General features: G+C 53.3%; 1 protein-coding gene across 1 annotated transcript in view; it reads left to right on the top strand.

Moving 5' to 3' along the window:
• Window positions 1–9,700: 9,700 nt before the first annotated feature.
• The window catches only part of TNFRSF1B (TNF receptor superfamily member 1B), a 35,217-nt gene continuing 30,405 nt past the window's right edge, over window positions 9,701–14,512 (top strand). The window contains exon 1 of the mRNA XM_065935731.1: window positions 9,701–9,846. Within this exon, the coding sequence (XP_065791803.1) occupies window positions 9,769–9,846 (78 nt within the window). The 5' untranslated portion in view covers window positions 9,701–9,768. The remainder of the gene's footprint in view (window positions 9,847–14,512) is intronic.

The following is a 14,512-nucleotide window of genomic DNA, read 5'->3' as shown; positions in this document are numbered from 1 at the left end:
GCACACGGGCTTTCTCTAGTTGCAGCGAGTGGGGGCTACTCTTCGCTGTGCTCGGGCTTCTCACTGCGGTGGCTTCTCTCATTGTGGAGCATGGGCTCTAGGCACGTGGACTTCAGTAGTTGTGGCTCACGGGCGTAGGCGCCTGCAGCATGTGGAATCTTCCCAGACCAGGGATTGAACCCACATTGCCTGTACTGGCAGGCGAATTCTTTATCACTGGATCACCAGGGAAGTCCTTGTCTTCACTTCTTTAACTAGAAAGTGGGGACCTGCTGCTTCTTGACTCCTCCAGGGCCTGAAGGAGAGATAGTGGGGTGTGGAGAGTGGAGAGGGTGGACGGGAAGCAGGAATGGGGGTAGGGGGTAGTGGGGTGAAGGTTGGGGGTTGGGAGTTGGGGAAGGAGGAGCTCATCCTTCAAAGGAAAGGAATATGGGTAGTGCCTTGATGAGGCTGAAAGGAGGTAGGAGAGTTGAAAGCTTTTTGAAAACCTAAAGGGCTGTAAAAAGAAACCTGCTGACAAGATGAAAAGAATTGGGCATGCGGAAGGGAGTCTCCTCTCCCTGCTGGCGGGAGTGTAAACAGTACGACCTCTTGGCCAGGACCTAGCAAAAATGAAAATGTGTAAACCCCACCGCCTGGCAGTGCTATGGTACTTTTTAGGTTTACGACCCAGAGAAACCCTCAGTCCAGTGCTTCAGGAAACAGGCTCCAGGATGTGCCTCTGGCCAGAAGTGCAGACACTTTACAATTCCAGGGCAGCAGGTGAACAGAGGTGGGGAGGGCAGGGGCAGGCGGGCGCGCGGGGCAGCACCAGGTCTGAACTCAACAACACGGAAAGTTCTCAGAAACACGGCCGAGGGGCGGTGGGGGGGAAAACCAGGAGGCAGAGAGCATGTGCCTGGGACACTGATATAAACACAGAAACACGCGTTTAGTAATACTCCCTGTCATCCAGTCACATGAAAAGGCAGAAAAAGGATTTGTGAGCAACATGGCAGACTCAGAGGAGTCTGAGCAGTCCCCCAATAGCTGCCTTTGCAGGGAAAGAGAAAGGACTAGACCAGGGGCTGGGGGTCAAGATGGACTTTGGTTTTAATTACCAAGGAATTTGAAGCAAAAAAAATTTTTTTTTTAATGTACAGAGAGACTATGATTAGGGGAAAAAAACCCCAAAACAAATGAATCAATGCCAGTGCTGCTTACTTAGTAGGGGTTGGAGGGCTAGGAGAGAGCAAAAGTGACATGGTTCCTGCCATCATGGGAGAGACAGACAAACAAACAGAGAACTTATACCAGTTGCTATGAAGAAAAGTAACTTCAGGGGACTTTCCTGGTGGTCCAGTGGCTAGAACTCCACACTCCCAAGGCAGGGGGCCCCGGGTTCCATCCCTAGTCAGTTAACTAGATCCTACATGCTGCAGTTAAGAGTTTGTATGCCTCAACTAATGATCCCACATGCTACGACCAAAGATCCTGCATAGTACGATGAGGAGGGATGATCCTTTGTGCCGTAACTAAGACCAGGCACAGTCAAATAGGTAAGTAAACGTCAAAGAAAGAGAGACAAGCAATTTTAGCTAGGAGGGTCAGAGAAGCATCTTTGAGGAGGTGGCGTTTGAGAGGACTGGACCAGAGTGAGGGCATAGTCACGCAGGCATCTGGAGGAAAGGTGATCCGGTTGTTTTACATGTTCAGGATCAACCAGGAAGACAGAGGGTCAAGTGTTAGGATAGACGGTCAGTGAGGAAGGAGGGCGAACCTGGTTGTTAACATTGGTCAATCCTAGGTAGTGGGAATATGGGTGATTTTTATAATACACTCTGAGATTTTTTTAATTAAAAAAATGAAAGACATCATAAAGTTAAAAGACAGATGGATGTAAAATGCAGCAGCTTGGTTGACAGAAAGATGAAAGGGAGACCTACCCACTGTGGAAGGCCCTGTGTGGGATCAAGGTGCTCATTCCTGCAGGATAGGTATGTTCCCTCTGTACAGTTGAAGGCAGGGGGTTACAATCCAGCCCATATCTCATGGAAGTCACAGTACTTGAATCAGAGTCAGAATCAGGATGAGAGGGGTGCTAGGACCCAGTCCAGAGATTGCAGAGACCAGGTGATCTGCTGAGGCTGCCCCCTCCCCACCCAGTGCACACCTGGCTACTTGGTCAAACATCTTTTCTTGCAGAGCCCACATGCAGGCCAAATCCTTTTCAGGGACTTGCCTGATGGTCCAGTGGCTAAGACTCCACACTGCCAATGCTGAGGGCCTAGGTTTGATTCCTGGTCAGGGAACCAGGTCCCACATGCTGCAACTAAAAGATCCTGCATGCCACAACCAAGACTTGGTGCAGCCAAATTAATTAATTGATTTTAAAGAATCCTTTTCAACATGAAGCCCTAGGCAGCTATCACCAAGCTGAGTTGACATTTAGGCTAAATCAGCCTGCCTCCCATGCCCTGATCTAATCCAGCCCCCTCATGTTCTAGATGTTCTAGGCTCTCACACAGGGTGAGGGCTAGGAAGGGAATTCCCCTGAGTCTGAGCTGGCCTCCACCCTCTGGGCTTAGAAACTCAGGGTCTTTAGAAGGTTTGGGGTCGATCTGGGGATCGATTCCTGGGAAGAGGCCACCCAGGACAGGGAGGTTGTGGGGGAGTGAAAAGAGAAGGAGGCCTGCAGGCTCCCTTCTCCAAGTTGCCTGGGGTCCTCTTTGAGGGTCATGAGGAGGGAGAGCTGCTCTCCTCTTCTTTGGGAGGAAATGGGGACGGAAGCAGTGTCCCCAGCCCCCAGCTTGGTCTGGCCAGCTTCACCCCTGTCCCCACCAAGACATGGCCCTCGGGTAGGCGGGAAGGCAGGTGGGAGGCCTCAACAGATAGAGGAGGCAGTTGCAGAGCTGCGGCTCACCCCAGTGCTACTTCCTTTTTGAGATTTTAGGACATGAGTCACCAAGGGGCTGGCCCTGAGCACCCAGGGCGCTGAGACAAGCAGGACAGTGGGATAAGAGAAAAGGTCGCCTCTCAGTCTGTGGGCCAAACTGGGTGAGGCTGGCAGTGGGGTCCTGCTGACTAAGACAAGATCCCAGTGAAGCCCACCCCAGACCAAGTCCCACTGAAGGCCAGTTCTGAGAACTCCCCTGCAGTGTAAACCACCCCTCCAAGCCTACCCATAGCAATGCCTTCTGAAATACCCTGACCACCTATGCCTTCCAACAGCACCTCTTGCTGCTGGCTGAAGCTGCAGAGCCGTTCCTCCAAATGTGAACACCCAGTACACAGTAGGTGCTCAATAAATAATGGTGGACAGGCTGGCTGTTCTCATGCATGATACCTTCTGGGCTGAGCCTTCCTCTACACAACTTGTGAAGCACAGGCACTGGCTTGCTGGGGTGGCGTGTGCGAGATGGCTGGGGGCTCTCCGAGAGCTACTGGCTGCACTGGGAGGTGGGGGAAGCTCCAGGGAGCCCCAGGGTTCCGATACTGCACATGCTGCTTCTGATTTGGGGACCAGAGGGCCATGCTTCTGGGTTCTGGAAACCAGCCTGCCACCTTTTACCGAGGAGCAAGTGGGATTTTTCTGCCTTGTGGGGCTAGGGGTCTCTGAAGTGCATGGTCTGGTAGACCTGGTTGAGTGTACCGGGCCTGGGAGTGACTGGACTGGACTGGATTCTGGGGCATCGACCCTGACAATCACTCAACCATTCATTTGCTGACTCCCTTCTTCACCCCTCTCTTGTCTCCTGCACACGCTCATCCTGTATGCAGCCTTCACCCACTTCAACTGTACTGAGCCCCCACTCGGGGTGTCACCTGGTCACCAGGGAAATAGAGGGGACTGTGACCAAGTTGCTCTGCCCTTGAGGATCACACAGTCCAGCATAGAGAGGCAGTCAGCTGAGCAGAGCTCCTTGACTATGTGTTTCAGTCCCCTTGCTTGACATGGCAGGCGATCAGGGACCACAAGACTGATGGAGAAGTTCATCTGCTTCCACTTTCAGCGCCCAGCTCCCCAGGGCTGCACACAGCAGGTGCTTCATAAAAGTCACAACATGAGTTGGAGCCTATGGCTGGATGTGTCTGAGGCGGTAGAGCTGGAGTGAGCCAGGATGCATGGGTGTGAACTGGGCTGCTTCAAGTATAGGGTTAAGGGCAACCGTGGGCTCCTAGGAGGAAGCCAGTTTTGGGTCCTCTCTGATCCACAGTGCTTGCTACAGGGAGCAAGCCCTGGGTGGAAGGCAGGAGGCCACCACTCATGTAGGAGACAGAGGGATAGAGAAAGTACCCCTTACTGGCCGTATAAGCTGGACCTCTCTGTTGCAAAACAACGTGTGTAATTCATCTGGCCCAGAGAAGACTTCTAATAACTACTAGTATCACAGTTACTAAGAACGGAGAGGAGACATGTAAGCGACTAACCGTACCCAAGTGAGTGTCATGCTCAAGGTCTGTGGAGGGACCAAACCCTGCTTGGGTTGGTGGGGTGTGGTTAAGGGCAAGTCTTACCAAGAAGAGAGAGTTGTGCTTTGACTTGACGGACAAATAGGTGATCATCCAGCAAACAGGAGGGGAAAACATCCCAGGCAGAGGGAGGCCAGGTGGACAAAGGCATGGAGGTGGGAACTCAGAATGCTTTAGGGAGTCCAGGGTGGTTAGGGTATGGAGGTGGGGGTCATGGTGCAAGAGATCCAACTGGTAGGCAGGCTGGACCAGGATATGAAAGTCTCCAGCATCTCACCAAGGAGGCTGAGCTCAATTCTGCAGGCTGTGGGGAGCCATGGGTTAGGGCATCAGTTCTCAGCTTCACCACTATCAACATTTGGGCCTGGAAAACTCTCTGTTATGCAAAACACCATTGCAGGGGGCTGTGCTGTGCATAGTAGGGTATTTAGTGGCTCCTCTTTGATCTCTAACCATAAGATACGAGTAGTCCCTGCCCCATGCAATGGTGACAACCAAAAATGTCTCCAGGCATTGCCAAATGTTCTCTGAAGAAGGGGGCAAAATCACCCCTTGGTTGAGAATGACTAGACTAGAGGGAATTATAGGATTACCTTACGCTTTTGAGAGCTGACCCTGGCCACACCCTGGCTAACGGGTGAGAGGGACAGAGTCTGAAGGCCAGGGCACTGGTTTGGAGGCCATCAGAGCATCACAAGTGAAAAATGGCCAAATTCAAAGCCAGGGCCAGCTCCTGGGGCAGGAGGAGAGGGGCCAGTGATCCAGTGGGCAGGGTACCAATGGCACGTACAATATGCTGGTTCTAAGATCAAACCCCATCTGGAAAAGAGAGTCCTGGGCCACCGATACAGGTCACGCTAAGAGACTGAATGTCAAATGACTTGGCCAGAAATGGGCCATTGCCTACCCACTGCTGAAACAAGATGTCGGGTTGGAGAAGCCAAGAGAAAGGATTTGGCGGGAGGAAGGAGTCACCATGGTGATGAGCGCCCCCTGCTGCCTCTCAAGGGAGAGGCGAGGGTGCTTTCCCTTAACTCCGGGCAAGCAGGAGGGGTACCAGGTCCACTCTGAGAGCTTGACATTGCTGGCGTTTAGGGACCACGAGACTGATGGGAGACTCTTTTATTTATTTATTTATTTTTGACCATGATGTGTCTTCATTGCTGGGAGGGTTTTTCTCTAGTTGTGGCGAGTGGGGACTATTCTCTAGTGGTATTGTGCAAGCTTCTCACTGTGGTAGCTTCTCTTGTTGCAGAGCAGGGGCTGCAGGGCACACGGGCTTCAGAAGTTGCAGCTCCCAGGCTCTAGTGCACAGGCTCAATAGTTGTGGCTCATGGGCTTAGTTGCTCCGTGGTATGTGGGATCTTCCAGAATCAGAGATTGAACCCCCTGTCTCCTGTATTGGCAGGCAGATTCTTTATCATCGAGCCACCAGGGAAGCCCCTGATGGGAGACTCTTATTGCTCATGTACTACGAAGCGCCCAGCACCCCAGGTCTGGCACACAGCAGATGCCTGATCAAGATGGTGATGTGAGTTGGAGCCTATGGCTGGAAGGGCCTAAGGTGGCAAAGTTGGGATGAGACAGGGTGCATGGGTGGGAGACAGCCTGCTCTAGGTGTAGGGCGAAGGGGCAACAACCATGGGCTCCAGGGAGAAAACCACCCTTGGGTCTCTCTGACCCATAGCACTTCCTGTGAGGAGAAGCCTTGGGCAGGAGGAGCCTGGAGACCACCACTCATGTAGGGGACAAGGGGGATATGGTAAGCTGTGGTCAGCAGGAGACTCAAGCATCTCTGGTGCTGAGGAGCTATGACCAGAGCAATCAGTAAACAGGTCTCCTAGAAACCTGCAAGAGTGCCCCAAGAGCGAATGAGCCGGAAACTGCCTCCCAGAGGCCCCAGTGTGTGTGTGTGTGGGGGGGTGGTGGTGGTGGTGGTGGTGACAACTCTAGCTGACATGAAACACTGCGCCCTTTGCTTCCAAAACCTTTCTCCCCAACACAGTCGGCAGGGTCAAGAGAGAAGTCATTGGGTCCTCCCACTCCTAGGCAGGTTCCAGCCAGGGTTCAGCTGGACAAAGGGAGAAGCTCCACCCTGGATAAGAGACTGTAGCTCTGTCAAGTCCCCAGGGCAGGATTGCATTCTCATCTGGTGACTTGCCTGGAAGTGCCTGGAAAAGCTCCAAGACTTGCCCAGGATTTCATACAGAAAGAATAGGTCCCCAGAACAAACGTAATAAGGAGTGAGACTTTCTCCTTAGACCCTCACCGGTTATCTGCCTGTGCTCAGCTCCAGGCCCTGCTATCAAGCCCCTGCTCCCACCCCACTCCCACTGTAGTGTTGCTGCGTTCAGTCGCTAAGTTGGGTCCGACTCTATGTGACCCCATGGACGTAGCATGCCAGGCTTCCCTGTCCTTCACCACCTCCGGGAGTTTGCCCAAATTCCCGCCCATTGAGTTGGTGATGCCATTCAACCATCTCATCCTCCGCTGCCCCCTTCTCCTTTTGCCCTCAATCTTTCCCAGCATCAGAGTCTTTTCCAATGAGTTGACTCTTCACATCAGGTGGCCAAAGTATTAGAGCAACAATATTTCCAATGAGTATTCAGGATTGATTTCCTTGAGGTTTGACTGGTTTGTTCTTCTTGCAGTCCAAGGGACTCTCAAGGGTCTTCTCCAGCACCACAATATGAAAGCATCAATTCTTTGGTGCTCAGCCTTCTTCAGTGTCCAACTGTCATGTCTGTGACATGACTACTAGAAAAACCACAGCTTTGACTATATGGACTTCTGTTGGCAAAATGATGTCGATGCTTTTTAACATGCTGCCTAGGTTTGTCATAGCTTTCTTTCCAAGGAGCAAGCGTCTTTTAATTTCTATTGCAGTGGGATAATCTCAAACTACATCTCCCAGGTTCCTTTCCTAAATGGCTCCTATCTTAGATTTGGCCAATGGGAGGCACTGGTGGGCGACTGGAGGCTGAGAGGAGGGGAGAAGCCAGGACTCTCTGCTCATGCCCTGTCTCTAACAGTGACTCTGTCTCCTCCATGTTTCCAGATGACTCTAGATACCCCAGCTCCTGGCTTTGGTAATGCCATTTGCGGCCCCAGAGATGGTGGTGGCTTCTTGTAGTTGCTAAGCTTGGAATAGTATCCCTTTCCCCTAATTCTTCTTTTAATTTCTCTAATATCTTTATAACTAATTCCTCTGTATTAAGTACCTTGTATAGCCTGGCCTTTAAGTTTGGGTTTCTTAGTGGCTCAGATGGCAAAGAACCTGCCTGCAATGCAGGAGGCCTGGGTTCGATCCCTGGGTCAGGAAGATCCCTTGGAGAAGAGAATGGCAACCTACTCCAGTATTCTTGCCTGGAGAATTCCATGGACAGAGGAGCATGGCAAGCTACAGTCCATGGGGTCACAAAGAGTCAGACATGATGGAGAGACTAACACTTTCACTTTCATAGGATCACTAGATAGAGGGCTTGCTTTCCTGTTGGGCTGGCTGTCACCCACCTCTTGGAGTCCAGCTGGTGGAGCTGAGTTGGAAGGTGGAATCCCTGAAGGATCCCCATGTTTGGGTGGTGGTGGTGGTGCTGCTTCCTGGCATGGGGAGCTGTTGGAGGGAATGAGTCAGGGGGACCCACCGGGTTTGGGGTGTGCAGAGGACATCCGCGGAGGTGACACCCCGCTCCTGGTCTTGGCTCTCTCTCAGGGATAAGGAAGTCCTCCAAACTGCTCCCAGACAAGACTTGTAAGAGCCAGAAGAAATCTTCATGCCAGTTTTAGAGGCTGACTCTTTCTACAGAGTTAATGTTGTGGGCTACGCTAGCCTCGCCCATGTCTCAGAAATGTGTGGGAACCAGGTAATTTCCCAGTCTCCTGATCAGGAGGTGGGATTTTCCATCCCTCAAGGGTCACTTCCCAGTTCCTCACGCAGTGCCTAGAAGCATCATCCTTACCATCCCTGGGGTTGGTGGCCAGAGCAGGGGGTCCCTTGTTTTGGGGCAGTGAGAGAAGAGAATAAAGTCCTGCCCACCCTGCCCCCCAGAAATACCCTGTGTGCTAGGGGCAAGGACTCCTAGGGCTGGTGGAACGTTTTGGTCATTCAGGGCTGGTCTTGGTATTAGAAGCCCTGGCATTCAAAGTGGCAGCTAGAATGGGTGTTCAGATGTAAACTCCAGGGAAACCAGCCTTCGCGGCCCTTGGCCTGGGCCAGGCCCCCTCTGGGCCCCCACAGCGTCCTGGACAGTTTTCTGTCCCAGTCTCTGTTTACTTGTCTGCTAACAGGACTGGGGACTCAAGGAGGTCAGGGCAGGGCCAGGCTCACTCTGAGGAGGGTATGAAGAATGTTGAAGGATAAATGAGCAGATGAATAATAGAAGTAACAGCTAATATGCACGCAGAGCTTACTGAGTTACTTAGATACTTACATTATAAGTTTACATGCATGTATAATATATACTATATTGTTGTTTAGTTGCTCAGTCCTGAGGGACTGTATGCAACCCCATGGACTGGAGCCTGCCAGGGTCCTTCTGTCCATGGGACAAGAATACTGCAAGAATACTGGAGTGGGTTGCCATTTCCTCTCTAGGGGATCTTCCTGACCCAGGGATTGAACCTGTGTCTCCTGCGTCTTCTGCATTGGCAGGTAGATTCTTTACCGCTGAGCCACTAGGGAAGTCCAACATATACTATAGTATGTTTACTCCATAACTTTCGATCTTCAGACTATCTCTTTGAGGTCAATGCAGAGATTCAGACTCAGGTGGTCCGACTCTAAAGTCTAAATGAGTGAATAATCTAGGACGCCCCTAGCTGAGCTCGTGTCAGTTTTGTGCGAGATTTCCCCAAAATTGTACCACACTCCTCCACAAGAGTGGAGAGCCTGACGCGGGTATGAGGGGTAGGTGGACCCGGGCAAGTCGACAGGCAAAGCCTCGGGGCAACCACAAGCCTGGTAGGAGCCTGTCCCCCATAAGGGTTTCCCGCGCCACCTCTGGGAAGGTTGGTTTTAATAGGAGGCGATGTTACAAGGAGGTTGCAGGATCTCGGCGGACGGCGAGTGGCTGGCGCTGGAGGTCCGGACCCAGCGCGGGGGCGGGCAGACTCGGGTGAGAGTCCGTGCTGGGGTGCAGGGCGGCCGGCTGGGGGGCGGGTGCAGGAGGAGGGCAAGGAGGTGTGTCCGCGCCCGGTCCCGCCCCCCGGCCTGTCTCCGGCCGCGCACCGGCTTTCGCTTTCAGTCGGAGGCGCGGAGGCAGCGGAGCGGGAGCCGAGGCGCAAGGGCGCGAGGGGTTGGCCAAGCCGCCGGCACCTATGGCGCCCACCGCCTTCTGGGCCGCGCTGGCGGTCGGTCTGCAGTTCTGGGCCGCGGGCCGCGCGGTGCCCGCCCAGGTAGGTGACTCGCGCGGCCCCGCGGGGGGCGCCATCCCACCCACCTCCGGTTTGGCGCGCGTCCCCCGCCCCCGGGGCACCCTGACAGGGGAGCTGGACTCCGGGCCATGGAAACAGGATCAGACGCGCGCGCCTTTGGAGACTTTAAGGGGACCTCGGGTTTGGCACACGGGCGCCCGAGGTCCGAGGTCTGGAACTCTGGACACCGCGGTCGGGGGTCGCACCCTGGTTCCTCCGTCTGCGCCGCCCAGGGCGTTGGTGGCCGGCCAGAGGGCTCTGGACAGATCCCAGCCAGACTCTGGACCCCAGCTCCCGTTACCCCTGCGACCCCTGCCCTCCCCAGGGTGGCTTTGGGGTGAGGGTAGGCGGTGAACTGTACTGGGGCGCTGTCCCCACTGCAGATGCCCGGCACCTTCTTCAGAAGACTTCCTCCTCTTCTGGGCAATGCTTTTCTTCTTTCTTAGAAATACTGGGGCTGCGCCTCTAAAAGAATAGGGCAGGTGTGCAGTAAGTGTCTAATAAGGGAACATTCAGACTATGGGCTGTCTTCCGTGCCCTTTGCCCAGACCCCACTTCAGAGTCTGCCCTGTCTGGACTCAGGGTTGATGGGGAGGAAGATACTGTCCTAGAGTACCCCTGGTCTGACCTCCCTGAGGATCTGGGGACAAGGGTGAGGGAGGACTTCTGGGCTGGTTGTCAAGACTGACATGATCTCTAAGGGGCTCCAGGAAAATAGAGCAGAGACCCCAGAGCTGTTATTCAGTACTGACTGCCCTCACCAGACAGCAAGGGAGAGCGTGCAGAGGACTGCTCCTCCTTTGCCCTTTGTGCCTGGTAAGACTGAATGGCCCCATTTTGCAGAGAAGGAAAACTGAGGCTCAACAAACTCCTTGTATTTCATGGAAGGACATGGGAAGGTGCTCTTCCCTGAAAGAGGACACCTCTTCCTTTCCCTTCTTGGCAAGTGAGGAGGTGTGCCTTCATCCCTTCTCATGATCTTATGGATGGGTGTATACTGACCCGTCTGGACATCTTGACCAGGGAGGAAAGTAGGAGGTGACACTGACTCATGTGAGGTGACTCACAGGCTAAGGCTAAAGATACCTTAGAGTCCAGTTCTCCAGGGCAGAGGATGGAGGCTGTCAGATCAGAACTGACTCACTCACATTTGGCGTGGGGGCGAGTTGCTGCCCCAGAGGTTGTTGTGTAAACAGAGAAGATCAGGAGAGTCCCAACTCTGAGACCTGACTATGGATGCCCATGGCTGTGGTCCCCAGCCTGCCTGCAGGGTGCCAAGACTAGGGGCATTGTCTGCCTCGGCAAACCTGGGTCATGCGAGCTCCTGAGGGGAGGAGGCGTGGGGCTTCTCTTCCGGACAGCGGCCCCTCGTCCTGGAGTTGTTAGAGGGCTTTGCCTGAGTCTCTCGCTTCCCTCCCCTGTGACCAGCTCCCATATCAGCTTGTTCCCTCCTTCCCAGAATGGTCTCATCGCTGGGGCAACCATCCTCAAAGTAGAGCACCTCTCTTCTTGCCTGAAAAGCAAAAGGTCCCCAGTGACCAAGGCAGAAACTGCCTTCCCCTCCACCCCACCTGCTGCCCCCGTGTCCCAGGCCAGAGCGAGTGAGGCATCCGGGTGTTTCACGGTCGTTGTGTATCTTCATATCGGTGCTATTCCCTCTCCATGGTAACCCCTCCCCCATCCTTCAGGGTCTTTTACACATTTCCCCCTATCCCTACCCCAAAGCCTTTCCTCAGTTTCCCAGTTGAATTTGATGAACTGCTTTTATAACTCCCAGCCCTTCATCTCCCTTGCAGAGAGACGTCATTCTATTTTTTAATCTGGTGTTTTTACCCACCTCAGTAGATGATGGAATGTTCCTTGAGGACAGGTTCTGTGCAATCTTCCTCCTTATTATTAGCACCGCAACAGCACCTGTTTTTTGAATACCCACTGAGTGCCAGGTACTAGCCTTTGAGTTTAATTGCAGAGTCTTGCTGAAACCTTCCTTATAGCAGCTCCTAAAAGGTGGTCTTCTCATTTAGAGATGTGGAAACTGAGTCTCTGAGAGGTTACGACATTTCCCAGGATTGTAGAACTGGAGGGTGGGGGGCGAGGAGACTTGAATACAGGTCTGCCTGATTCCAAAGCCCTCCTCACTCTACTCCCACCGTGCCTGTGTCCCCTCCTGCCCCTAGCCGGGTCCCTGGCACTCGGGGATGTCCAGTTATATTGGATGTAACAGAGCCAGTTGCAGAAAGAGCCCCAAGGAGACTTGAACTGATGGCAGGTGCAGGTGAATCACTTTGCCAGCTGGGTTTTTGCCTCCTTTAAAAGCTGTATGTGTCAGCTGGTGTGAAATGCATCATTCATTCATCTAGTCATTCATTCATTCATTCGACAAAGAAATGCCAGTAAAGCTGACAGGTTAGGTGGGCAATTGGTGCCGTCTGATGGGGGTGGGCAGGACCTCAGCTGTCTAGCTTTCTGTTGTTGCTGGGAGGGGGTTGAAGGGACCTCTACCTGCTGGGTGACCTACCTTCCCCTGGAAGTCCTGAGGCTGAGGGGCCTCTGTTTGCCTTATTATTTGCTTGGGGCCAGCTTGAATTAGGGGAGAGGTTGGGGGCCCCCAGTTTGGCCTAGAGATATCGGCCTTTGGTGGAGATGGGTGACCCAGGGCACCTGCTGTCCTATTTGCCCCTATCTGAGACCCCAGAGGGGAACCTGCTTGCCGGCTGAGGATGTGGCCCTCACTGTGGTCTTGGGGCCTGGCCCAGTGGCTCCTGGGGCACTCTTCTTTTCCAGGGCTGGGAGACATTTACGGTCTTGACCATCAGTGCTTCCTGGAGGAGTAGCCAAGAAGGATGGAGGGGGGAGTTTTACTGCCATCCGTGGGGTGTTTGTGTGTGTGTGTTGCCTTCAGCTCTACACATCAACTTAGTTCTCGGCTTTATACGATGCTGGCTGCTTTTCTGTTGTTCAGACGTGCAACACACACACACACCTGCCTCAGGCCCTTGCACTTGCTTCCAGTGTTCTCCTCTGGTCTCATTCCTGTACTTCCTTCTGCTCAAATGAATTCTTCTCAAGGGTGCCTTTTCTGGCCAACTTACATAAAAGCTCCCCTCCAGATACTCTCACTCCCATTATCTGCTTGGTTTTTTTATATAACACTCCTGGCTTATTAAATTTCTTTCACTTGCATTGTGTCTTTCTACTCGACTGTTAAGTAAAGTGTGGGCAGGGACTTGTTCACTACTGTAGACTCATAGCCTAGAAGAGGATTTCTCATTCTCGGTGCTCTTGACCCTTGGGCTCGGTGGTTCTGTGGGAGTTGTCCCGTGAGTTGTAGGATGTTTAGCAACGTCCTTGACCTCTACCCACGAGATGCCAGCAGCACGGGTCCTTCAGTTGTGACAGTTGGAAATATCCCTTGATAGGGCTTCCCTGGTGGGCAAGTGGTTAAGACTCTGTGCTTCCACTGCAGGAGGCACAGGTCTGATCTCTGGTGAGGTGACTTTTGCATGCTGTGAGGCTCAGCCAAAAAAAGAAAAAAAAAAATGTCTCCAGATACTGCAAAATGTCCCCTGGGGGAGAAATTAGCCCAGTTGAGAACCGCTGATTTAGAACACTGCCTGACATGTAGTTAGTGCTAAAAATATTGAATTAATGTCCGAAAATATTCATCTGACCTTTATAATGACCCTGTTCTTTAGATGAGATAGCTGAGTTTGAAGAGCCAATGGTGGCAGGCGGGGCTGGGCTCCAGTTTGTCTCCTCTCTGGGGTGATTCTCTGGGCTCTTCCTCTGCTCTGCTGGTCTGCTGAGGCTAGCAGTGCTCTCCCCAAAGTGCTCACCCGCCCACATCCCCCTCTCGGCTCGTGACAGGGCCACCCACTGGCAGTGACTCAGGAACCCAGGAAGCATGTGATTTGCCCGGAAGCAGGCAGGGAGGGAAGCCAGGGGTTTAGGATAGAGCGAGGGGTGCTACCGAGGGAAACAGGAACAAAGCAGAGATGCTGTGACTCCCGCTTCGGGACATCCCACCAGGCAATATTGATGACTTAGAAGAAGGGCTCCGGCCTCAGAGGTGGACAGACCTTGGCTCACCGGTTACTTTTCTGTTTCTAGACTGTGTGACCTTGACATATCTGTCCATCTAGGGATGCCTGCCTTTGTGTTCCCATCTGTAAAATGGGAATGATCCCTCACCTCTCTGGCTGGGTGTCAGGATTAAAAAGTGCTTTCTAAGTTGTGCAGCCCATTGGCGGTTGTTAGAGCATCTGTGGCTTTGCTGGACCTGGGAGTCCCCGTGGAGTCAGATCCCCAGGGCCCCGCGGTAGGGGTGGCAGACCTCCATGTGCCCAGAGCTCCTGCCCAGAAAGAACAGTTTCCCTCCTGCCCGCCTTCTAGCCCTGCTTCCTGCTCAAGACCCCCTTCCTGGGGCCCCTCACACCACCTGCCCAACTGCCTGGCCTCAGGAGCCTGGTGTGCAGCAGATGCTAAGGGGTCAGGAATCCCTCCCCTCCCCCCACTCCTTTCAGTGAGTGACAGGTGCTGGATCTTATTTGAGGGTGAACAAGGGGGACACGGGGCATAGAATAGGGGAGTCTCATGACCTTGCTGTGGAGAGGATGCAGAAGGCCTCGACTTTCTCACCATCAGCAAG

This window comes from Muntiacus reevesi, chromosome 5 (assembly GCF_963930625.1).
Source record: "Muntiacus reevesi chromosome 5, mMunRee1.1, whole genome shotgun sequence".
Lineage (NCBI taxonomy): Eukaryota > Metazoa > Chordata > Mammalia > Artiodactyla > Cervidae > Muntiacus > Muntiacus reevesi.
This window is presented reverse-complemented; position numbering and strand designations above follow the sequence as displayed.